The sequence below is a fragment of the Astatotilapia calliptera genome, chromosome 16 (genome assembly GCF_964374335.1).
Source record: "Astatotilapia calliptera chromosome 16, fAstCal68.1, whole genome shotgun sequence".
Taxonomy (NCBI): domain Eukaryota; kingdom Metazoa; phylum Chordata; class Actinopteri; order Cichliformes; family Cichlidae; genus Astatotilapia; species Astatotilapia calliptera.
Genome location: NC_137437.1, coordinates 6,006,272 through 6,033,110, shown reverse-complemented (window position 1 = coordinate 6,033,110; position 26,839 = coordinate 6,006,272). Strand labels below are relative to the sequence as shown.

Below are 26,839 nucleotides of genomic sequence, written 5' to 3'. Positions count from 1 at the left end.
CATGCTTTCAAATTCTGACCGTACCATCCGAATGTCACAGCAGACTTTTGTTTTCCAATTCTGCTGCTGCTGCTGCTGTAGTCCATCTCCTTCAGGGTTTGGTGTGATGTGCATTCAGAGACCTCATTATGAGTTATTGTGACTCTGCTCGACTTCCCTACTCTGACCTCTGACAACAACAAGGCATTTTCATCCAGAGAACTGGGGCTCACTGGATGTTTTGTCTTTTCCGGATCATTCTCTGTGAAACCTAGAGATGGCTGTGTGGGGAAAATGGCAGTAAATCAGCAGTTTCTGAAATACTCAGACCGGCCTGTCTGGTGCCAACAACCATATAACATTCAAAGTAATTTAAATCACCTTTTTTCCCGTCTGATGCATTGTTTCAACTTTAGCAGGTCCTGTTGACCATGGCCTAAGTGCAGTGAGTTGCTGCCAAGTTGTTGGCTGATTAGATATTCAGTTTTCCCTAATAAAGTGACTGTCTATATCAACACAGTGTGTGACCGTATGTTAACATTATGCTTATAGGTAAATTTTTTTGGGACTAGTGCACTCTAGAATAGGAGTGTTATACATGCAGCCAGGGGAACCAGCCCACCGAGTGATCCATGTAGGTCCAAGGATGGCTTTTCTAAATGTGTGCAATGATGCAGCAGTATCTTTGGTTTTTCATTTAAATACAATACTACACCTTGTGAGGTGATGGTAACATTACTACGCAGTGAAACTCAAAAGTAAAATGTTTTGACCCAAAGAATAAAATTCTATTAAGATCCTAGAAAATAATTTTTTTTGTTTTTAGTTACAAAAGCTGAATATGAAGGTTTTGCCCTTTATAAAAGACATAGCATTTTTTTAAATGAATGGCAATTCTAACACTCTTATCCTAGAAAGCAGAGCCCAGCTGATACTGGGTTTTGTTTTTTTTGTCTAAATGTCAGGAGTGCGACCACACCTCATACTTTTCCGGTTCTATGACTAAATGCCTACATAATGTTTCTTGTCATTTTTGTGCCTCTCATTGATTCAGGCCTAAAATCAAAGCTTATTTCTCTTCTCTTATAAAGATGTGTTGTTAGACTAATTGTGGATGTTGTCCCTGCACAAATTTGTTAGCAACTTCCGAGTTGGTTTGAATCCCCCAGTTGGCCGGGGTTTTCTGTGTGGAGACTGGGTATTCCGGCTTCATCACACAGGTCAAAGACATTCATGCGTGCATGATAGCATAACTGGTGATTCTAAATTGTCTATAGGTGGAAATGTGGGCGTGAATGATCGCCTGTCTCTCTGCGGTAGACTGGCGACCTGTTTAGGGTGTACCGTGCCTTTCACCCTATAGCAGTTGAGATATGCTTAACATGAAGACACAGCTTGACCCCACAACAGTGGTTGTCTGTGATACTACTCTGCTACATATGCTGCTGAGAATATAAACAGTACATTTCTAACATAGTATGATCTTGATTCTTATTGCTCTGCGTTTTATTTACTGCGTGTCATTGTGGCAGCTTTATCTGTTTTACATTTATGTTTTACTATCAAGGGAGATGATAGATTGTATTATATTTTAGTGCATTGTCTGCCATCTGACCATGGTAGTTTATGTGGCTTAAAAAATGAAGTCTGTGTATGTGTACGCGTGTCTGCGCTCTCAGATAAAAAGGCCTTTCTTTCCTCTGCTGCCTTTCGCTGCAGAGCTGCTTTTACTGCAATTAGGTCTGGAATGTGACTTTCCTGCTGAGCTGTATCATGGCGAGCGTGCTCAATAGAAATTTCTGTGTTGCACTATCTCACTTTTATTTCTGTGTATTTGGAGTTAGTTAGATTTTTCATTCTTATGAAGCTTTCTGTCGTTATTTTGTGTGCTTCTGTAAGGTACAAAAACAGTATTTGCTGCCAAGTTTTATGATAGTATTGATTTTTATAACGAGACATTTCCTCTGTACACTGTACATACTGTACTGTGTACTGTCTCCAATCTTAGTGATGCTTTCTGTCCTCGGGGCATTGCCATTGAGCTGAGTGAGTGGCTGCCAGTCAGGGCTCATCTTTCAGTTCTAATAGCACAGAAGCTGTTAGATGGTGGAATGGATTGACTGATTGATTACATTTAATAACAAAGAGAGAAACAAAAAAACACGACTCAATCCATTTGTGTAGTGTCCTGTCAAATATCTCAAATGTTTGCTATTAGCCATGTAAGTTCATACAGACTAGGATTTATTGATTTTAATATGAAAGTAAAATGAAAATTGGATAAAACAACACTTCACAAATACAAACAATAACATCAGGTAGAATACAGATAATCATTCTACCATATTCCCTTTAAAATGTTTATTTCTATTGCATATCTTAGTAGTTTAAAACAATTTGTTTGCCTTTTATTTTCCTGGGCAACAAAACTGTACTTAAGACTTACTTATGCAAGTCTGTCTCTGAAATATTACTACTACTACACCCTATTCTGTTGTTTTCTAAGTGATGCAGCTGTCGCCTGTTTACAGCAGGTACTAAACAGCAACCAGGCAACTCACGGGGAACTCGTAAAACAATCCCAGACAAATTACACTGGCTCCCCATTCATTACATAATAAGATTTTATTGATTGCTTTTAAATAACTACATGGGGCGTCTCTCATTTGTATCGCAGAGCTCTTAACCCTTTAATCCTCAGTTTAAAAAAGGTTTTAGAAACCTCCCATACAGACCAGCTTTATTAGAACTAGTGTTGCAAATTTGCAAACCTGGTTTGAAAGCTGATGTAGAAGTAAATATACTTTTTATCAGCACTGTGCTAACAAGTTAAGCCATTCGAAAATTGCCATCTTCTGTTAAAGCTTTGAAAGTGGTATTTAATTCAAAGTCATTCAGTGGAGAAGAGTTGATGTCCTGTTTAAAAGCTGTGTGTAAGTGGTTCGACCTCACTTGCAGAAAACTGACTTTGTTTTGTGTTTTACAGGCACCGCCGTCTATGGTCAGCACAGAGCAGAGACAGCATGCTGAACATGTATTCCTCTCCTTCAGGAAGTCCAAGTCCCCCTTTGCCATTTGCAAGCACATCTTGGGTAAGCATTGTATTTAATATTTTAACTTGCATATTGTTTTATAAATATGAGTTTATCTTATAAAGGCTACTCAGTGTCTTCTCCCCTTCATGTTTTTTTCCTGTCATAAACCTTCACCTGTGGTGTTTGTGGGTATGATCTAGACATTTTAGTGATGTGGTCTGTATGTGGAGTCTCATGTGTACAGAATATTATTATTGTTTGATCCGTGACTTATGTACTGTATGAAAACATGTGAGCTGTGCAGCTTTGAAAACAAAATATGAGTATTCATTGGCTTTTTGTTGCAAACCCCATCAACAGAGATATGTGGACATTGTGTTAACTGTACAGTTTTACTGATTTGAACCTTATGTTTGATTGCTAATGGTACAGAGTCCACTGTAAATTTCGTGGCAATAACAGGTTGAAAAAATTGTCTGTGTTGTCTCATGTTAAAAGAAATCCATACGTGTAACTGACTACCAGGTAGGGTTAAATGGTTACATAATTGCCTATAGAAAGTGTCTCTCACAAATATGAATGGAGAAAGTTCCCCATTGTGTGAGCAGCTGCATAGTTCGACAATTAAAATGTACACGTTAAAAAAAATCTCGTCCTGAATAGACGCTGGGATGGCATTGCGTTGAAAGCAAACCTGATTTTGTGGTTAAAGATGACTGTGTGGGCTCAGGATGATGTCGGACAGCACTGTTCACCGATGCATCAGTAGCGCAAGTTACATTTTTCATGATATTGGTGGACCTTTATCTATTAACATCCTCCTGAGCTCAGTACAAGGGAGACTGGGCTAAAGATAAATTAAAAACTGAAATTTGAAACTTTCTGAAAATATTTGAGGCTAAAGAGGAGAAACTTGCATCTTAGTCACAGTCAGTCACATGGAAGCAACTTAGGCTACGTTCACACTGCAGGTCTTAATGCTCAATTCTGATTTTTTTTAATCAAATCTGATTTTTTTTGGCTGCTTGTTCACACTACAAATAAAATGTGACAGCAAACGCGCTCTAGTGTGAGCGCTCAAAGCGGCCGCAAAGAAGACGTCACACACAACGCGCTCTGTTCAGACCCAGACCAAACAGTATTGTTTGACTGATGGCCTTAATATAAAGACTTGTTTCGGACTTTATGTTTCTCAGTTTTGCTTTAAGTTATAAAGTTATTTTGTTATTTACATATGACCTAATAATTATCCTTATGGCTGTTTTAGAGGAGCGGTGCTTCAAAGGATAGTTGCAGATTTCTGTCAGAATCTGCAGATTATAGAGTACAAAGAAAATGTTCACGTTTCTCCATCGTTGTCTTCCGAACAGTTTCACTGACATCTACACTGGATGGCCAGGAAGCATTCACAATGTCTTCAATGTCATTATGTTAAATATTATTATTTAACCCATTATTTTCAACCTTTTTTTTTTCCCCCACTATCTTTTTCACTTCTAATATTTCTCTTTTGTCCCGTTATTTTTTCCCTCTCCAGAGACCAGTAAGGTGGACTATGTGCTTTTCCAGGCAGCCACAGCCATCATGGAGGCTGTCGTGCGGGAGTGGATCCTGCTGGAAAAGACCAGCATTGAGTCACTCCGGGCATTCCTTCTCACCTACGTTTTGCAGAGACCCAAGTAAGAAACAATAATAAATGCATTACAAAACCTTTGTGGTTTACTATATTATTAAATATGTAGAGCTTTTACAGACCTCACTACAAAAATGCCAGTAGAACTTAATGTTTTGGATGCGGGAAAAATAAATCAGAATGCCTTCCTGTTCCTTCTAGTCTGCAGAAATATGTGCGTGAGCAGATCCTGCTAGCTGTGGCGGTCATCGTGAAGAGAGGCTCGCTGGACAAAAGCATCAACTGCAAAAGCATCTTACTCGAGGTCGGACAGCTCATCAGCAGCGGGAACCCTGCAGTGGTGAGAGAGACGCAGCTGAATAATACATGAGTAGCTCTCAGTGGCCTAAAGAGTACGTGTTGTTAGTTACAATGTACACAAAATCAATCATCAAATTCAAATCAAATTCAAATTTTATTTGTCACGTACACAGTCATACACAGTACGATATGTAGTGAAATGCTTGGACAACTGCTCGTGACCTAAAGAGAACAAAAAAGGAAAAGGCTATGAATAAGATAGGAAATAAATATGAAAAATTAAAAAGGGTAAATTTAACTAGGAAGGAATAAAATATAAATTAAGGTTAAAAATGAAATAACTGTACAACACAAATTAGAATGAAGGGTAAATTTAACTGGGAAGAATAAGATAAAATATATAAATTAAAGTTGAAAATAAAATAACTGTACAACAAAATACACAGTATAGAACTATATAAGAATGTATGAAGAAATCTAAATATAAATAAATATATACACAATAACAGCAGCTGTACAAGTATTAACTGGAAATGAAGAATATAGTGACCAGTGTTGTGCAAAAACAAAGTCCAGAAAGTCCAGTGTGTGTGTAAGAACCATATGTGTGGGTCAGTACTGTGTGGTGGTGTGATTGAGAGACCGTATCGCCTGCGGGAAGAAGCTCCTCCTCAGTCTCTCTGTGTTGGTATTCAGGGAGCGGAATCGCTTTCCTGACCTCAACAGAGAGAACAGTCTGTTGTTGGGATGGCTGAGGTCCTTCACGATCTTCCTGGCCTTGGTCCGGCACCGCCTGCTGTAGATTGAGTGCAGGTCAGGGAGCTCGGAGCGGATGGTGCGCTCAGCTGACCGCACAACCCTCTGTAGAGCTCGTCTGTCCTGCATGGTGCTGTTCCCGAACCAGGTTAAGATGTTTCCCGCCAGGATGCTCTCTATGGTGCACGAGTAAAAGTTCCTGAGCACCTTGGAGGGCAGTTGGAAGTCTCTCAAGCGTCTGAGGTGGTAGAGACGCTGTCGGGCCTTTTTCACCACGGTGTTGATGTGACAGGACCATGACAGGTCCTGCGTGATGTGAACTCCGAGGTATTTGAAGCTGTCCACTCTCTCCACTGGGCACTCGTTGATGACGGGGGTCTGGTAGTTCCTCTCCTGCTTAGTGCTGAAGTCCACTATCAGCTCCTTTGTCTTACTGACGTTTAGAAGGAGGTTGTTCCTCTGGCACCAGTTCTCCAGATTCCTAATCTCCTTCAGGTAGGCCGTCTCGTTGTTATCAGAGATCAGGCCCACCACGACGGTGTCGTCAGCAAACTTGATGATGGTGGTGGAGCTGGTAGTGGCCACACAGTCATATGTGTACAAAGAGTACAGCAGGGGGCTCAGAACACACCCCTGGGGGGCTCCAGTGCTGAGAGTGGTGGAGGCTGAGACATGTCCGCCCATCCTTACTGCCTGTGGTCTGCCAGTTAGGAAGTTGGAGATCCACTGACACATAGATGAGCTGAGTCCCAGATGCTCCAGCTTGGTGGTGAGTGCGGAGGGAATTATGGTATTAAATGCAGAGCTGTAGTCTATGAAGAGCATTTTAACATAATTCCCCCTTCTAGTGTCCAAGTGAGTGAGTGATGTGTGGAGGAGATGAGAGATGGCATCGTCTGTGGAACGATTTGGACGGTAAGCGAACTGTAGTGGGTCCAGTGTGTCTGGTAGTGAAGAAATGATGAAGTCTCTGACCAGGCGTTCAAAGCACTTCATCACTACTGAGGTGAGGGCTACAGGGCGATAGTCATTGAGAGAAGCAGGGTGGGGTTTCTTCGGGACAGGAACAATGATGGACTCTTTGAAACATGTGGGGACCGACTGAGATAAAGAGATGTTGAATATCTCAGTGAACACAGGAGCTAGCTGGTATGCGCAGTCTCTTAGGATACGACCTGGGATGCCGTCTGGTCCTGCTGCTTTCCTGGTGTTCACTCTCTGGAAGGCTCTCCTTACTTCATGCTCGGAGATGACGAGCACGTTTCCGGTGCTGGCAGTATCTTCCTGTCTGCAGCCGTTAGCGCCGCTAACACTAGCATTGTTGGAGACCTTAGCTGCAGCCTCGAAGCGAGCATAGAAAGTGTTCAGCTCGTCTGCCAGAGTCACGGCCGCGTTCGTCATACCGGTTGTTGGTGCTTTATAGTCCGTTATTGTCCTTAGTCCCCGCCACAGGCTCCTAGAGTCACTCTGTTGGAGTTGTGACTCTAGTTTCCTCCCGTAGCGCTGCTTCGCCTCTTTCACCGCCCTCCGCACGTTATATGACGCGGCTTTGTACGGGTCCATGTCCCCCGTTGTGAGTCCCGTGTTGTAGGCAGCGGTGCGGGATCTCAGAGCGTTGCGGATGGTTTTATCCACCCACGGCTTCTGGTTGGGAAACGTTGTGATAGTCTTTGTCTCCACGGTATCATCCGCTAGTTTCCCGATGAATCCCACAACCGCTTCCGTAAACACGTTGACGTCATCGTCGGAGCTGTTTCTGAACATGCCCCAGTCTGCGTCATCGAGTGCGTCCTGTAACGCGGCCACCGATTGATCCGTCCAGCGCGCGACCTTCCTCTGAACCGGAACTTCCTGTTTCAGCCTTTGTTTGTATTTTGGCATGAGGAAGATGGCGGCGTGATCAGATTTGCCAAACGGGGGGCGGGATTGATCATCATCAGGTTAAGCAAGAGAGGGGAAAAAGGTTTTTGTCTTTGTTCGTTTATTTTTAAATATGAGGATTTTTAGGTTTCATTCATCATACATTTGCACAGATAAATTGAAAAGAAACAACAGTTGAGACATTATGGCTCCAAGACTTCACATTTATACACTGTCAGAATAACTGAGTAATTGCCCAAAAAGATGGAAGAAGTTATCCAGACTTTGCAAATGTGCACAATTAATGGAAAGTATTGAGTAACTTCTTGTTAGTAAAACTGGATTAAAGCTTTGATTCGTATCTGTTATATTTGGGGCTTGGTGAGCCTCACTGGCTCCCTGGTTCAGATCTGGCTCAGATTACAGCGCAGTTGGAAAACAAAAAAAGAGAGAAAGAAATGGCACAAAGGCTATGTTGAGAAAGCAGCTTCAGGCATGTTCTTGCGGTTAAAAGAAAGGACATCGAGGACCTGTGCTTCGATTATTATGAGAGAAAAAAGGGAAAAAAAACATACCAGGGTATAAAATTAATGCCAGAGTACTTGTGCGCCTTACCACATTTGCTCATTAAATGCAAAATAATTGTCTCCCATATATAGAAAATATAATCATATGACTTCAGCATGCTGCTCTGAAAAGAAATCCTAATCCAGTAGGTGGCACTACTTCATTTGTTTCTCATACGAGAAGGCAACTATGTTGTGTAAAGGGCTAAAAGTGCTTTTTTTCCGCCCCCTACAAATCAGACTGAATTTTATTGATCATGCACAAACTTATTTGTTGTTGTTTGCACTGAAATCCCCCAAATGGTCACCTTCTAATGACACCATGTTCCCCCAGTCTTTTGAATCTGGCCCTAAAGCCCTTTTTTGGTTATGACGTCTTCGTCAGACGTTGAAGTTGAACACTGTAAAATGTCAATAAAAACTGAATCTAATAAACCAATATTTTATTCACAAGGGAGCACAGAATAAGGATGGGACAGGACCATGTTTCTCACTGTGTAGCAACAACATTGTGTAGCAGCAACATTGTGTAAACATCTGGGAACTGACCCACTGCTGGACCTCTGGGAGAAGAATGCTGTCCCATTCTTGTCAGATAAAGGATTGTAGCTGTTCACAGTCCTGGGTCTTTGATGTATTTTTCATTGAATTATGTGCCAAAATGTTTTTATAATTGGTAAAAGGTCTGCACAGGCCACTTCAGCGGCTGAACTCTTCCACTGTGAAGCCATGCTCTTGTTATAGATGCAGTATGTGGTTTAGGAAATATTCAAGGCCTTCCCTGAAAAAGGCCTCATCTCAATGGGAGCATATGCTCCAAAGATCACAGGCATCGAGTGTCAATATTTGGCCTTGTCCTTTGCACGCAGAGATTTCTCCAGATTTTCGGAATCTTTTAATATTATCTTCACAAGTTTACCTCAAGGACTTTCTTTCATAAACTATTCCACTGTTTGTAGTGGGGGTTTTTTGCAGACTGGTAAACCTTTACCTCTGAGACACTCCTTAAGATTCTCTTTTTATACCTAATCATGTTATTGACCTGTTGCCAGTTTACCTAATTAGCTGCCAAATAATCCCCCAGCTGTTTCTCTTTGGTACCACTTTTGCTGCCCGATTCCAACTTTTTTGAGAGCTTTTGTTACCATCAAATTTGAAATGAGCTAATATTTTTCTTAATGATAGATTTTCTCTGTTTAATAATTTTCTGTGCTCTATTGTGAATAAAAGGTGAGCTTATGAGAATTGCAAATCATTGCTGTTTTTATTTACATTTTTACAGCATCCTAATTTTTTTTAATTGAAATTTGTACAGTGTTTTAAATATTGAATTTCAAAATCAATAATTAGTTGTTGAGACATATTAATCAAGCAACTCTTGTTCAGATTCTTTTTTCTTTTTTTCTTTATTTTTAATCATTGTTTATCTTTTGGATGAACAAGAAATTTAAGGATATAATGGGTTGATTCGTCCTTTTTATATCCAGTGATGACTGGATATCTTCTTGCTGGTCCATAGACAAGCTCATACAAAAGGCAACACAAAGTGTTTTCTAATTTTTTGTTTTCTCTGCTGTCCAGTTAGTGCTCCTGTTACCAACCACAACTTGTTTTTGTTTCGCTTCTTCTCCAATTTGTGTATCGCGGGACATTCATCAATAGCACGCTCTAAAACATGTACACTTACGGATGTTTTTCACTGTTAAAGTTGCAGTTGCTCATAATAAACATGTCCTCAGTTTTAAACAATGAGATCAGTGTGTATACATGTAATTCCTGTAAACCAAAGCTCAGGCTTCAGATAGGATGCTGCGTTTTGGCTGTCGGCAAAGCTTCTCCAACCACTTCTGAAATCTTTTGTGCAGCCAATCAGAAGACAGGTGCTTTATTTGGAGCGGTGAGCTGCATTAAGAATAAGGAAACTGTAAATCATGTAAAGTTACTCTACTTGACTCCAAGAATAAAAAAAGTGCAGATGGGGATAACTGTAACATGCGCCCTTTAATCATCTGTGTTTGCAGTTAGCAGACGGTCTTTTCACGTGAGGCCTCAAGAGGTTTCCTTCTTTCCGGCTCGTGACAAATAATCTTCGAAAAAGATGGATGTTAGTGTAACTTTTTATGTAACCATTGACCTGCACAATCATACAATCATTCTCTTCTGCAGCAAACGCTGGCCTGCTCCATCCTGACCGCTCTGCTCAGTGAGTTCTCCAGCTCCAGTAAGACCAGCAGCATTGGCCTCAGCATGGAGTTCCACGGTAACTGCAAGCGACTGTTCCAGGTTTGTCCCCCGCTGTCCCACCTGTCCTCTACGCTCTCCTGACGTATTCACTTTATTGCTCTTTAACTCATGCATCCATCTGTTCTTCCATCCACTTCTTCTAGGAGGACGGCCTCCGCCAGATCTTCATGATGACCATGGAGGTGCTGCAGGAGTTCAGCCGCCGAGAAAACCTCAATGCCCAGATGTCTTCTGTCTTCCAGCGCTACTTGGCTTTGGCCAATCACGTCCTCAGCTGGAACTTCCTGCCTCCCAATTATATCCTTTCTTTCTAAGAGACCAAGAGGTTTGATGCGAGGCTGGAAAGTCCACAATTAAAAAATTAAATTTTTAAGTCTTGACACATGAAGGTCAGGGGGGAAAAACAGGCCCATCCAGCTACACTATTGAGCTCAATCAAACTACACTCTTTGTTTTGTCTTTGGTAACCTCGTTACATGTTTGATAGGATGGAGTAATAAGGTCTAGGAAGTCATATTTGTTGTGTTGATCATCACTTCAGCTGGTTATGATAATATTTAACATTTTATGTCAGTTTATGAGCTGAAATCTGAAAACATTGTTAGACACAACTTGAGTGCAAGAGGTTTGGCAATAACTGCGAAAATTAAACAGTATTACGATGTTTTATATATATATATATATATATATATATATATATATATATAAAAAGTGTGTGTGTGCGTTTACGTGGTTGTCTGCTTTGTTTTTTGCAGACCTTCCCTCTTTTATTTTATTTACCCAAATATTTTTAGTCGACTTTGTTTGTAAGCATCCTTTTTCTGAAGGTTATGGGTTTCAGGAGGAGACTGAGGGGAATGTCCTCATAAGTGTAGGTTTTTATTTGTGTGTACTTTTATGTGTTTTTTTTTTAGTGTAAATAGAGCCTCACTATGGCCACCCTAATTGGTATTAGTATGTGACTATGCTGGTATGCATTGGCCAGGAATTCATATCGGTCTATCAGTTTTGCTTTGTTGTTCATCTCTTTTGCACACATCCGTGTAATCTTTGCAGTTGGCTGCATTGTTGAGTCGACATAGCCACTTAGAGTGTGTGTGTGTGTGTGTGTGTGCATGTGTGTGTGTCTTAGTGTGTGCGCAGCCATGCTCATTACAGTCTAAATCCCAACTGCTTGGCATCCTCTCTGCCTGTCTGAGGGGATCTGGAGTGGCGCTTGCTGCCAGCCAGGGCAGTGTATCATTTTCAAAGAGGTGTCTGTATGTCCATCCCCCGTATCATTCCAATACACCACCACCCCCGGCTCAGCTTGTCGAGGCTCCCCTTGGTATGCCCAGCTCGCTCGAAGCAATACGTGTGCGCTCTCAAAGATACACTTTTAAGTCTTCTGTTTGTGCGAGCACAGTCAATTTTTAGACAACAGTTGAATTTGAATTTAGTGTCGGGTGTCTATACGAAGCCTCCAGAGCAGTTGCTGTACGTGTGAGGGACCTATTAGGTTGAGATAATGTGACTGGGAGCTTGCAACTAATAGAAAATAACTGATGATTAAATATAAATTCCATTGTGTAATTAGAAGTCTAGATTGCTTGCAGTGCACATACCAGGCTTCTGCATCTGTTACGTGTAATAGCAGGATAAACTGACAATTGCTGGACCACAGCGTAGCATGACCACATTCAGTACAGGCATGTTAACAATAAGGCTGCTTATGCTAGCACTCATATTGTTAGCTACACTGATCATTTTCTTCCTTAGTTTGGGAAGCTCATAACTTCTTCCACAGCTTATTGCAGGCCCTGATGACTCTTGTCACGGGAGCAGACCATCAGCACGTCAGCGGGCTAAATGTAGATCCAGAAGTGTTGCTGTGTTTGCTCTTCTATCAACAAATAGTCTATATTTGTTGTTTGTGCTGGCTGGCTCTCTTCTGTCAACAGGACTAAACCCAAAATACTTAAAGTTTACTATTTACGTTTCATTTGCGACTTGCAGCCCCATGTTTCACAGCTCACTGAGCTCAGCTGGATGTTCCTTCATCAGAAGCTGCGCTTAGGTTTTTGTGCAGTGCACTACAATATATCATCTCACGATGGCACATCAGTGTCATCTTATCGGAACAAGGAGCATTCTATCTATATACCTACATACCATTTTATAGCTTGATACCACCCAAGCCTTCTAACCAGACTCTATTTATAAATGCAAATGTATTTTTTTTTTTTTAACCAGATTTCCAGATGATATTATAACATTGCATGTAGTAGTATTGAGGAATTTTTCATCTTCGCACACCCTGACTTTAATAGAATTTTAATCTTTTGTTTATTCAGAAGAGGTGAATCTTGAAAATTGTACAGTCAATCCTATGAGCCTGTACATTGCACATGACAAATGTAATCACTTTTATAGTTGATATTTTAATGTGTAATGTTATTTTAAATTGAACTGCAACCATAAGAGCAGGTAGTGCTTCAGTTAGCTTGAATGACTGAGAAGCAAAGATAACTGCATCATTTATATTTAAATCGCTGTATAAGCTGGATGCAAATAGAGCTGTAGTTCTCTGGTTTCTCGATGTTGAGTTGTCATAAATGTTCAGTGGACTGTCTTCGGCCATAAAAATAACATTTAAATTCTTAATTCAAGTGGTATTCTCCTTGATGTCCATGTGAGCGTACAGTGGGGCAAAAAAGTATTTAGTCAGCCACCGATTGTGCAAGTTCCCCCACCTAAAATGATGACAGAGGTCAGTAATTTGCACCAGAGGTACACTTCAACTGTGAGAGACAGAATGTGAAAAAAAAATCCATGAATCCACATGGTAGGATTTGTAAAGAATTTATTCGTAAATCAGGGTGGAAAATAAGTATTTGGTCAATAACAAAAATACAACTCAATACTTTGTAACATAACCTTTGTTGGCAATAACAGAGGTCAAACGTTTACTATAGGTCTTTACCAGGTTTGCACACACAGTAGCTGGTATTTTGGCCCATTCCTCCATGCAGATCTTCTCAAGAGCAGTGATGTTTTGGGGCTGTCGCCGAGCAACACGGACTTTCAACTCCCGCCACAGATTTTCTATGGGGTTGAGGTCTGGAGACTGGCTAGGCCACTCCAGGACTTTCAAATGCTTCTTACGGAGCCACTCCTTTGTTGCCCGGGCGGTGTGTTTTGGATCATTGTCATGTTGGAAGACCCAGCCTCGTTTCATCTTCAAAGTTCTCACTGATGGAAGGAGGTTTTGGCTCAAAATCTCACGATACATGGCCCCATTCATTCTGTCCTTAACACGGATCAGTCGTCCTGTCCCCTTGGCAGAAAAACAGCCCCATAGCATGATGTTTCCACCCCCATGCTTCACAGTAGGTATGGTGTTCTTGGGATGCAACTCAGTATTCTTCTTCCTCCAAACACGACAAGTTGAGTTTATACCAAAAAGTTCTACTTTGGTTTCATCTGACCACATGACATTCTCCCAATCCTCTGCTGTATCATCCATGTGCTCTCTGGCAAACTTCAGACGGGCCTGGACATGCACTGGCTTCAGCAGCGGAACACGTCTGGCACTGCGGGATTTGATTCCCTGCCGTTGTAGTGTGTTACTGATGGTGACCTTTGTTACTTTGGTCCCAGCTCTCTGCAGGTCATTCACCAGGTCCCCCCGTGTGGTTCTGGGATCTTTGCTCACCGTTCTCATGATCATTTTGACCCCACGGGATGAGATCTTGCGTGGAGCCCCAGATCGAGGGAGATTATCAGTGGTCTTGTATGTCTTCCATTTTCTGATGATTGCTCCCACAGTTGATTTTTTCACACCAAGCTGCTTGCCTATTGTAGATTCACTCTTCCCAGTCTGGTGCAGGTCTACAATACTTTTCCTGGTGTCCTTCGAAAGCTCTTTGGTCTTGGCCATGGCGGAGTTTGGAGTCTGGCTGTGGACAGGTGTCTTTTATACAGATGAGTTCAAACAGGTGCCATTCATACAGGTAACGAGTGGGGGACAGAAAAGCTTCTTACAGAGGACGTTACAGGTCTGTGAGAGCCAGAGATTTTCCTTGTTTGAGGTGACCAAATACTTATTTTCCACCCTAATTTACGAATAAATTCTTTACAAATCCTACCATGGGAATTCATGGATTTTTTTTTCACATTCTGTCTCTCACAGTTGAAGTGTACCTCTGGTGCAAATTACTGACCTCTGTCATCATTTTAAGTGGGGGAACTTGCACAATCGGTGGCTGACTAAATACTTTTTTGCCCCACTGTATGTGACGTCTTCAAGTGTCTGTTGTTGAAAAGGGGAACAGATTGATGAAGACCACTGGGAGGCCCGGATAAGTGCGGCCGCCTGTCTGCAAGTGTCACAACACGCCTGTGCTGCTGCGTGGCGACGAACGTATGCCAGTGTGGTTATCAGGGGGCCTCTCGTTAATTGCATGGCTGACAGCAACTACCTTTCACACGAACACACACACGCACAAGCGCGCACGCATTTCTCTCCTAGTTCAAAAGAGCCTTTTTAAAAAGCCTCCCTCCCTCAGATGAACCGAGCGGCATGCATGTCATCTGTCCTCGCCGCCGTCTGAAGCTCGGCCCTTTGGCTCTGGTGTCATCTGGTGGAGACACGCTCCCCAGGCATTGGTAGGACACTGTCACTCCACACTGAGCTTGACTCTTGCCAGGGCCGCATTCGAGCCTTGAGGCTGTGGCGGCAGTCAGGTGCTGTAAATGGCTGTCTGAGCTAACAGATGGATAAGCCTCCATCCCTGCGTGTTTGTTTTATGTAGATTTTTTTCCTTATGATTTGGTTGTCTCTGCAATCAGTCTAAGTTCGTCTTTTCTCTGTAGCGGTTCATACTTTTATTTTTTTACCCATCTGTTTTTTTCCTCAGTCAAGAGGAATGTGTAGATTTCACGGCGTATCAGCTCCCTGAATGTCAAGTTGTTTCAAGTTAAAGCACGGCTTTCTGTGCCTCTGCCACTGAGACGGTGTCTAAATTGCGATGTCACGTGGCCTGTTTACTAGGGGTGCAACGATACACAAAATTCTCGGTTCGGTTCGATACTTTGGTGTCACGGTTCGATATTTTTTCGATACAAAAAAATGTTCATGCCTTTTTAATTTGTCATTTATTAAAATTATAAATATATATTCTAACTCAAAAGTACAGTTTTTAAATTTAATGTTGCTGAAACAACAAAGTAATAAAAATAATAAATCTATCTGATCGAGAAATCACTCATCTTTGGAAAAGAGTTTATTTCAGAGAAATGGCTCTTTCCAAAATAAAAGCTATACTATACACTTCTTCTGGGCTATATTCTCAGCAGCATATTAAACATATCAGGTCCCCATAAGGAGAATCACGTGCTAACGGCTGTCTAAATGACTCTGGTAAAGTTTGTAGTATGCGTGCTTGTTGTTTTTGTCTGCTTCCACTTGTCTTTGCACGAGGATGATGTCGGCGTAAATGTGCAGTCATATTCGTTGTGTTCCCACTAGTGGCGTTAACGTCATTTCAACGAGATTAACGCTGACAGCACAACGCGGCAAATCTCCGTTAACGAGCTACCGCGGATCGCCCCGTGCGTGGGGCTGGACGGCGTCAACACGTTAACGAGCTAACTGCGCTAACACACTAGTTCCCACCCATGTAATTGAGCATTGCGTGGCACATCCAACATACTGTTTTACTTTAGTCCATGACTCGCTTACCTTCAGGGTCATACGTCACATAAAAACCAAAATAATTCCAAACGCCAGATCTGAATGAGGGTGGGGGAGGTTCAATTTGCCATGTTGCAACCAGAGCTTAACTTCTGTCTCGCTAGCTTGCCCTGCACTCAGTGAATCTGCGTTCGACTACTCCGCCTAGGCTGCACTGTCGAGTGCAGATCCACTGAGCGCTCAACACAGACAGCATCGTCAGAAGGAAAGTTGATAAAATAAATTAAAAATTTTGTATTGTTCAATACATATGCGTACCGAACCGAAAGCACTGTATCGAACGGTTCAATATCGATACGAGCATCGTTGCACCCCTACTGTTTACACGTTTGTGAAGCTTAATAAAACTGGCATTACCTTCTCTGAGAAATAATTGCCCCCAGCTGCCTGAATAGGAGTTATTCTTGTACTGAAGAGACAGTCGTCTCTGCGTGGCTCGCTATTTTCTCGTCTTTAAGGATCAGTCTGTAGGCATTTTGACCCTCAGGTTAAGGTTAGGATTAGGAGCGTGTAAGCTGATGCTGGATGTTTGCCTTGGCCCTGACCTGTATGGCGAATCTTTAGCAACTACTGTCTAAACACAGGTGGGAGGGAGAATACAGATGCAGCATATGCCGATGGACATTTAGTCAGCCAGTGCATTTTTCAAGGCTGTGAGAGATTTCAAGTATATTCTGTTTCTAATTCTAATCATTTCACTTCTTGCTGTGCGTCATCGATGACATTAATTAATTAAATTAATATACAACCAACTTTCATAGCCTTGTCCACACAGTATTACTTCCTGATCTTGAAAAAGCAAGCTGACGTTGAGCACAGTGGTGTAATTACTGTGTTACTGCTTTAATCCAGTAGAGGGAGAATTAATGACAACTGCTGTGTAAACCGATGGGGGGGCCAAACAGTAGAGGAATATTGGGGTAAAGAAAGGGAGGGGGTGGCATCGCTGAGGAAGTATTCCTGGACTGTTATTTCACATGGCGAGGCTGCAGTTGAGTCTTAAGACAGGATATATCACTTAAACCCTACCACGTGCCTTAGCATAGCGCTGCGGTCTTCACACAGCCACTGGCAGACTCTCATCCAGTCTTCCTGTGCAGCGGGCCCATCCTTAGTCTGGATCAACAATAATGAATAGAGGATATAGGAGAAGCTTGCTAATCCAGGATCCTCCAGCATCAAGGTTGTCTAGGCTTGCAAAACGTTGATTGCTGAGATGGACTGATTGTTGGCCATTTAAAACAGTTACAAAAATACTGTCATGCTGATTTGCAACATGCTTTGTCTGCAAGTAGCTACTGTTGTGAAGGAGCTGGAAATGTGAAGCTGAAATAGATGTTGCAAAGGGGCAAAATCAATTTAGTCACAGAGTTGCAGAAACTTGGCATTGGTTAGCCATTTGAAAACCAATCTTTAGTCTGCAGTCAGCAAACTAAAGTGAATCCTCAATACTGGCATTGATTGTTTTATGTTAAAAATTGGAGTCTGAGAACATGATCTCAGTGCAAGAAGAGAATAAAGGAAGCAAGAAGAAATTAACACAGAACCCCGTTTACCTTCAGCAGTGCTGTAATTCTTCATTGCAGAGTTTCAATAAGGTGCTGTATAGATTCCTCAGATTCTGGTCCACAATGACATGATAGCATTTTACACTTGCTGCAGATTTCTTGGCTGCACATCCTTATCTCCTGTTCCACCACAGTTAAAGGTTGCTCTATTACACTGGGATCTGGTGAATTTAGAGGCCGTTTGAGTACAATCAGCTCCATTGTCATGTTTAGGAAAATAGTTTAAGATGCTTTGAGCTTTGTGACATGGCACATTATTCTATCAGAAGCAGCCACCAGAAGATGTGTACACTATGGTTATAAAGGGAGGGTCATGGTCAGCAACAGTACTCTGGTGTGCTGTGGTTTTTAAGCAATGCTCAGTTGGTGCTAAGGGATCCAAAGTGCTCCAAGAAAAATCCCCCACACAATTACACCACCACAAGCACCTTGACCCATTAATACAAGGCAGGATAGATCCATGCTTTCATGTTGTTTACACCAGATTCTGACCCTACCATTTGAATGTTACAACAGAAATCGAGACTCATCAGAGCAGGCAGCGTTTTTCCAGTCTTCTGTTGTCTGATTTTGGTGAGCCAGTGTGGTCTGTAGCCTTACTTTCCTGTTCTTAGCTGACAGGAGTGGCACCTGCTGTGGTTTTCTGTAGTTCTCAAGTCTTTCTATCGGCTTGAGAACTGCTGCTGACTGAATATTTTTCCCTTTTCATACAATTCTCTGTAAACACTCGGATGGTTGTGTGGGAAAATCCCAGCAGATCAACAATTTCAGAAAAACTCAGACCAACCCGACTGGCACAAACAACCGTGCCACATTCAAAGTCACTTAAAATACCTTTCTTCACCGTTCTGCTGCTCACTTTGAACTCCAGTTGGTTGTCTTGACCATGTCTGTGTACTTACGCAATGAATTGCTGCCATGTTATTGACTGGTTTAGCTATTTGCATTTAAAAAAAAAAAGAAGACAAAACAAAACTCACTGGCATCGTCCTTTTTTGCGTCCCCCTACAAGAGTTCACTATTGTGTTACAACCTGAAACATCTTAAAGATTGTTCATAAAATTCAGGATCCCACCAATTTCATATAAGAAGAGTTTAGTTTTAGCATTAGTTGCCAACAGTGTTATTTAAAAACATTGTTTAGGCTTTCATGGAGGCACAGCAAGAAATGACACAAAACAAAATGTAATAACTTTTCTGATACTTTAACTTCTTATCTAGAATGATGAAGTCAGATTTGTCCTTGGCTACTGTTGAAATATTGGTAAATGTAAATAGACCCTCGGTCTGTTAACGCTTGTTTTTTTTATTCTAGAAATCTGTAAAGGAGCTGACAACGTACCATTAGTGTTCATATTATTAAATTTATAGTTTGTTCACTTTGAGTAGCATGTGGTAACAAAATCATCAAACCAGATTTGGCGTTGAAATATTGTGTTGTTTGGACTTGTGGTGCACATAATTCAGCTGCTCAGTACGCCATGAAAGGAATCTGCCCACATTTGCTCCGTTTGAGTCGTGCGGTTGCTTTTTTGCTCAGCAGTGTGCATTGAATTATAGCTCACGAAGCGAAAGAGGATGGTTTTTAACTGCAGCTGTGTTCCCTCACGTTTCGAAGAGGGGAGCGCTGCTTTGATGCACAATACCTGGGCTGAGGTAGTGTGCATCCATGAGTGCTGAACAGCCAGCTGTTTCTGATTTATTAGTGTTTCTTTGTTGGCTGGAGTTAATGAAGGTGTTACAAAGTTGGTTTGAATGTCTGTATGATGGCAGTTTTGGAAGCTACATGTGAGAGCTCTGGGTTTTCAAATCTCTTCATTTGTATTTGATTTAAACTCTTGTGGTCAGTGGTTTACTGTGTGTGTGCGTGCGTCTGTCAGTACATCTTATCTCTGCAGTGGGAAAACTGACGTGTCACTCTGGTTATTCCTGAACCTGCTGGAACAGTTCATATAGTAGCAGGTGATGTCTTTTAAAAACCCACCAAACCACAGCCACATGTCCTAGTCACTCCATGTATATTACTCATCCTGGAGGCACGTACGCTACACACACGCACACAAACGCACACTCAACCACACCATCTTTTTTTTTTTTTCCCTCTTGTTTTTAAAAGAGCTGTTGAAATTGTAAATTCACTCGTCAGCTCAGCAAGCTCCTCTGTTTATAAGCAGTGAACGTGAAGTGCGTGAACAGTTAGTGAGAAGTGGGTATTCAAACTGTAACTTTTAAGTCATGTAACTGCTTTAGAAAAGTACATAAATGTTTTAATCGTATTTAAGTGAGGAAATAAAAAATTGTCCGTAGTTTCTTTTACACAAAGGACATATTGGGTGTACCACATCTATAAGTAAACCCAGAGAACATGCACGAGCCATGCCATACTAATAGCCAGTGCTTAACGGTCATAAATTACATTAGTTATTACAAATATATAAAAAATGTAATGTCATTATAATTCAATTCAATTCAATTAAATTTTATTTATATAGCGCCAAATCACAACATAAGTCGCCTCAAGGCGCTTCATAGATGCAGAGAAAAACCCAACAATCATATGACCCCCTATGAGCAAGCACTTTGGCGACAGTGGGAAGGAAAAACTCCCTTTTAACAGGAAGAAACCTCCGGCAGAACCAGGCTCAGGGAGGGGCGGGGCCATCTGCTGTGATTGGTTGGGGTGAGAGAAGGAAGACAGGATAAAGACATGCTGTGGAAGAGAGACAGAGGTTAATAACAGATATGATTCAATGCAGAGAGGTCTGTTAATACATAGTGAGTGAGAAAGGTGACTGGAAAGGAAAAACTCAGTGCATCATGGGAATCCCCTGGCAGCCTACGTCTATTGCAGCATAACTAAGGGAGGATTCAGGGTCACCTGGTCCAGCCCTAACTATATGCTTTAGCAAAAAGGAAAGTTTTAAGCCTAATCTTGAAAGTAGAGATAGTGTCTGTCTCCTGAATCCAAACTGGAAGCTGGTTCCACAGAAGAGGGGCCTGAAAATTCAAGGCTCTGCCTCCCATTCTACTTTTAAATACTCTAGGAACAACAAGTAGGCCTGCAGAGCGAGAGCGAAGTGTTCTAATAGGGTGATATGGTACTACAAGGTCATTAAGATAAGATGGGGCCTGATTATTTAAGACCTTGTATGTGAGGAGCAGGATTTTGAATTCAATTCTGGATTTAACAGGAAGCCAATGAAGGGATTATATTATATTCACCTACAAATACTTAAAGGTAGGTAAAGTGCAATAAGGGGTTAACAAGTAATGTTTTTACAGGAAACAAAGAAAGAATTATGCTGTAATTTAGGTAACGTGTTAGTAATTTTAGGTAACGCGAGTCATTTTAGTGCTACTTAATTTCAGGTGTTTTACAGGAAGGGTGACAAATTATTCTGCAAGTAATTTTAAGTACTGCGCAATTTCTTGGTAATTTTGTGGTTAAACAAGCAATATTTCCCCGTCTTACATTGCAAGTAGTCGAGTAGTGGAGTCTTTTAACTTTACCTAACTTCCAGGTATTTTACAAGAGAGGAGAGACTCCGTTTGAACAATGATTGTAAAAGGAAAAAAAATTAAGTCAGACTCAGTGATTGTAAGGTCGTGATTGCCTATAATAGTGATGGCATGTATTTTTTTTCTTGTAAGTTAAAGGAAAACAGTCCTTATCGCATTAATATTGGTAAAATAAAAGAAGAGTTGAATAAAAGAACATGGTGCACAGCAACATGGCGACTGTTAAATAAAGATGTAGGAGGAGAAAATGTTTCCACTCCATAATATGGTCTTGTAAGAACCTGACTTATTTTAGCAGGCCTGCCCTTAAATATTTACTTTCAAATAAAATAATTAAAATTCCATTTCGTTACAAGGACATTGCACAGGTATAAAAAGTGTTAATAAGCATGCTGCACTTGGCTATATTATGTTATCTTTTTCCTAGAAAGTTGCTTCCAAGTTATTTTCAGTCATCTGCTTGGAAGTTGTAAAGATAACATGTATTCCTGAGCACTAGTGTTTATAATCTGCTCTTAATCCAATACAGTGGAGGGTTCAAACCAGTTACATTTCTTCCAGTTTTCCTCTAATTCTGCCTGTCAGACTGCATCACTGCTCTGTCCATCTGCATGAAATGTCTGAAGTAGCTGTGTAGTTATCATTCCTGAGGTTTTGTGAGTTTAGTCTCAGTCATTTGATCTTTAGGAGTGTTTGTACGACCTTTATCACAGAGGTGGTCCCTCCCTGTGGAGACTGCGTCTAGTTGCGTGTCGCAAGTTAGCCGCACTTGCATTAGGACCACGCGTTAACCTGCTTCTCTCTTTTGTCTCTGGCCTCATAAATATATATTTTTTTCTCCTGGGCTTTTTCACTGATGATTGACAAACAGGAATTTGATTTAGAACATGACAGGAACGTTAAAAGGCAACAACCTTGGTTAGTTTTATAAAGCCAACATGACAACTGACATTTAAGCTAGACAAAAAAAAGAGTGTTTAAAATCAAGTTAAGAGGGGCTTTCAGAGGAACTAATCGTGAAAGGAAAGTGTTTAATCAGAATGAAATGGTTAACTCCAGTTGTTTGTTAGTCATTGAGGAACACTCACTACTTATCTGACCTCTTTCTCATTCCCCCTAAGGTTCAGTTAGAGGTCCTGTGCCTCGCCACGACTATTTTTAAAGTAGCCTGAAAGGCAATCATTGGATGGACGGACACACACACAATCCCACAGGCCCTTAAACAGGTGCCAACTTCTGTGCCGAGAAGTGTGGTGTGGTGTGTTGTGGTGGGGTGTGTGCACGGGGAGTGACTGTCGACTGGTGTGGCAGGAATGCGTGACCTTGCCAGCCTCTGTCGCCGTTTGGCTTTGATCAAACATTCCTATGGAAGTTTCCTTGTGCTGTCACTGAGCCGCAGGGTAGTGATATGGATCGGTGTGCTTTTTTTTTTCTTTTCTTTTTTAATCTTGTTTTGTTTTGTTTGTTTGTTTTTAAGTTATTTTTTCGTTGTGTTTTTTTTTTCTCTCCACCCTGTGTGTCCCTGAGTTTCATGTGAGGGGAGGGTGCAGCTTTGGGTGTGCAGTTAGCGCGTCCTGCCTGTGCCTGCGCAGGTTCTCCTGTATAACCCAACAGTCCAAATACTTGCATGTTGGGTTAACTGATGATTCAAAGTTGGCTGTGCACTTGAATGTAAGTGTGATTGCTTGTCTGACTCTCTGTGTTAGGTCTAGTGACCTGTGCAGGGTGTGTCCACCCCCCTACCCCGTAAAAGCTGACATAGGCTCCTGCCCTCAATGACCCTGAATTTGATAAGCAGTTAGGAAAATGGATGGATAGGCCAGTTTAGCCTTTGGGTTTAACTTGGGATTTAGCAGTTGGTAGCAACTATGGAAATAAATTTTTCACACATGAAAGCCGATGGTTCTCCTCAGTTGTAGCTGATTCTGGTCGGGCCTTAAACCGTTCCTCTGGCAAACAAAATATTTGATGTCATCCTTTGGTTTGGGATAGTGTCTTTTGTTTTCTGTCAGAAAAATCCATCTGTCCATGCGCTTTAAGCAGGTTATGAGAGAATGTGTTAGAAAAATATTCAGTAAATTAATTCATAATGAAAAGCGTCAACTGAAGCTGTGAAGCTGTTGATATATACAGATAATCTCAGGTTTATTGAGTCTCCTGTGGGAGTTTGTTTTGACGAGGCCGGCGTTGGAGGGAGGATTGCAGAGAGGCCATGAAGAGAGAGGTTTGATGGATTGTTCTCTAGTGAGGTAAGAGATTGTTTGCACTTCCAAAAGCCAGGAGGACAGAAAACAGAAGGAACCTACTTGTTGTTTGATTTGTGGTGAAAATGTATTTTACAGTAGGAGACAAATTTATTATTTTTGGGGGGATAAGGAAAAAAGAAGTGGTTCTTGATGGTGGTTAATAAAGCAAGACAAATTGTCTGATGAGTGCAAAGTGTTGTGGGTTTTTGTGAGGTGCTTGGTTAAGGAGAGAGAAAAGCCCCGGTTGGCCTAGGGAAGGGAAGTAGTAAAAAGGATTGTTCTTGATGAGCTAAGGAGAAAATAAAAAGCTTGTTGTGGATGTGTCTTTAGAGTTTTAGAATAAGGACAGGGAGAGTGTGTGTGTGTTGTGGGTTTGTGAAAAGCTTGTGGGTGCAGAGAAAGTCTTAAATAAGGAGACTGTGTGTTGTGAGAGCGTGGAAAACAGATTTGTTTGGGAGAAAGGAGACGAGGGACATTAAGATGAAAATGTTTTTATAGCCTTCAGAACAGAGAGTGATTGTGGGTTTAAGATGATGGTTTCAAATGAGAAGGTCGGGTTGTGCGGACAAGGAGAGAGAAAGTGTCATGTTAGGACCAAGGAGTACAATTTAAAAATGTTCATGAGGGAAAAGAGTGTTGATTGACATGAGAGGACAGAGTGTGATAGAAGTATGAGGGGGGCCTTGGTTTCAGGACTGGGAAGCAGTCCGAAGGAGGGACAAAGTGATTGGCTGAGGAGGGAGGGGGAGTGTTTCAGGGCAGTAAGGAGTCTCGAGGACGTCTTGCAGAGGAGTGGACAAAGAGGCCAAGTGTGGATTGGCTGCGGCGAGAGTGTGTCTGGAGCTTTTCAGATCTTGAGGAAGCAGAAGAGAGAAAACAGCGAAAGAAGGGAGGGCTGGTAGGAAGAGGGGTGAATAAGAGGACAAGAAGGGAAGAAGGTGTCAGGCAAAGTCAGAGGGTAAAGACCGGGGAAAGTCTGAGAAAGCAGATGGAGGGAGAGGGACAGTGGGCAAAAGTGTGAGAAAGAAGTTGAGATTTACTGTGTGGGTAAAAGCTGTGGCAAATGAAGAGCTGACAAAGGAGAAAGAAGGAAGAGCGAAGAAAACAAAGCCACCAAGGAGGGCAGGGTGAGAAAATTAGAAAAAACAAAAACTCGTGGAATAAAGATTGACAGGGTCAATGAGAGGAAGAGCTGGTTAACAATTGACAAGTTTCTGCTGCCAGTCAAACGAAACCAGAATATCAACTGAGAGTGTGCTCTTTGTGTGGTACTCCTCCCTCTCCTCCTCCTCCTCCTCTTCATGCTGTTACTGGCCTTAACTGGCGGCGATTCACTGGGGCGCCACTACATCGCCATGTTCGAGGCCACGCAGAACGTCACGCTTAAGCCCACAGAGACCTGGAGGGAAGCGCTATTGGACACACGTGTCATGGACCTCTTCTTCACTGTGAGTATCCCGTCCATGCTGGATCTCTGTTTTTCTTCTCAGAGCTCTACCAGCTTCTCAAAGTTGTATTTTATTTTAATTTATTTTGAAGTGTTTGATGCTGAATTTGAACCTTAAACCCTGATGTGAAGTATCATGAGTTCCTCTGCACACTTTCGCATGCATGAAGTTGTTACAGTAGCTTCTGATGAAACTTGTATAGCAATGGTTGCCTCCACCAGAATCACCACTACACCAGAAGACTTCTTTTCCCCAAAGTTTTCATCCAAAACAAAGTCATTTTGTCTCTTTATTGTGTTGTTCTTGTCTCCTCCTTTCCTCTCCTGACAGGCGGTTTATTTATTATAAGCAAAGAGAGAGAACTCGTCTTTTCATGTGGGGCAGAAGGATTTCATTTGACCGCCTCGTTTGGCACATCTTAAGTTTGCACTAGCTTTGTGGGTTTATTGAATGCACCATTAAGTAGATTTATGAGTGCTTTGCCGTGGGGTCGTGTTATTGTGTTACTGTCCAGAGGACCGCCCGGTGAAGTAAATGTGTATTTTTGTTCCGTGTGTTTTAAGAGACCACTGGCTGTGTGCTGGCTGAGCACACAGTGCGGATGAGAGGATTGGAACAAACTGGTCAGCTCTTCTTCCTTCCAGCATCCATCTATGCTCACTGGCAGCCAGTTACCAGATACTGCTTCACTGTACAGCCTTTCAGTTGCCTGCTGCCATATGTGGCTCCTTCCTTTTATCTTCCACCTGTCTTCTACATCTCTACTAAACGCTACTGAAGCTGTGGGCTCTTTTGCAGACATACTGCCGAGAGCTGACAGGCTTCGATTGTTTAGTTTTTACAATTGTGGTCACACATCAAGCCTCGAGGTGGCTAACTGGGAAACCCTGGATGGGTGACTGTTGATTTCTGCTTAGGTTACAGACGGTAGAATTAACATCTGCATCAGTGATCTGGACTCCGGCTGATCCCTCTCTCTATATTTTAGGGCATATAATACAGATCAGTGTTGTTGTGGTGCCACAGCTTATCTTGGGTGTTATTCTTTACAGTGTGCGGCTACTTCCAACATTTTACAGCATCGTGTCTCTCACTGGTTTCAAAAGCTTAACTATATCAGGAGAATTCCCCATATTCTAGATTTGAATCCAGTTTACGAGTTTTGAGGAAGAAACTGAAAAATCTGCAGAAATTATTTGATTCAATCCAGTGAACATGAAAAAATCTTAAGGGAACGTGACCACCAAAGGGACCCTCCCTCCTAATAATGGTATGCTTTTTTCTTTTTTTTTGTATTCATGTCAAGTCATCTGCACTTTATGCTTCCATCAGTTGAAAATTTGGGGCTTTTTTAAAAAAAAAAAAAAAAATCAGGATTTAGCATTTGTCCACAATGCCAGAACTACTACCATATAGTTGAGTTTGAGTTGTTGTTGTTCAATGATTCACGTTAAGATGTGAAAAATGAAATGTCATAATTTATTTATTTGTGAATTATTCTGAATGCGATATTTCATTGGTTATATGTCTGCATATCCTGTTGGCCAGAGGTCTGAGTTATTCTTTCTCAGCTGCGACTACAATCCTGTCATTTTCCTCTGCTGTGTCTGGAGAGCTTTGTTGCTGTTGAACTGGTGAAACACTCATGTTTTGTTCATAAGCCCTCATTTGCATTGCCTGATAATTACCACTCTTTGACAGTCTGTTTTTTTTTTCCTTCTTCTTTTCTCTCTACACAGCAGAAAGTTTTCCCTCTGATTGTCACAACTTTGATCACAAAGAAATCACCATTAACTGTAATTGGCGCTAAGCAGTGGATGTAATCACAGTTTGTTGTACAAATTACAGCAGCCTAATCAAGGACTTGATTGGCTGATCGCGGCCGTTTGGCTCGAATAAAAATATTTGTCGTTTTTCCGTAGCTTCTCTTTGCTGCTGGAATCTGCGGGAG

General features: G+C 41.7%; 1 protein-coding gene across 1 annotated transcript in view; it reads left to right on the top strand.

Annotated features, from left to right (window-relative positions):
- xpo4 (exportin 4) overlaps positions 1-26,839 on the top strand; it is a 58,655-nt gene that overhangs the window by 1,243 nt on the left and 30,573 nt on the right. The window contains exons 2-7 of the mRNA XM_026144589.2: positions 2,966-3,071; positions 4,552-4,693; positions 4,849-4,987; positions 10,296-10,412; positions 10,517-10,670; positions 24,776-24,888. Coding sequence (XP_026000374.2) covers positions 2,966-3,071; positions 4,552-4,693; positions 4,849-4,987; positions 10,296-10,412; positions 10,517-10,670; positions 24,776-24,888 — 771 coding nt within the window. The remainder of the gene's footprint in view (positions 1-2,965; positions 3,072-4,551; positions 4,694-4,848; positions 4,988-10,295; positions 10,413-10,516; positions 10,671-24,775; positions 24,889-26,839) is intronic.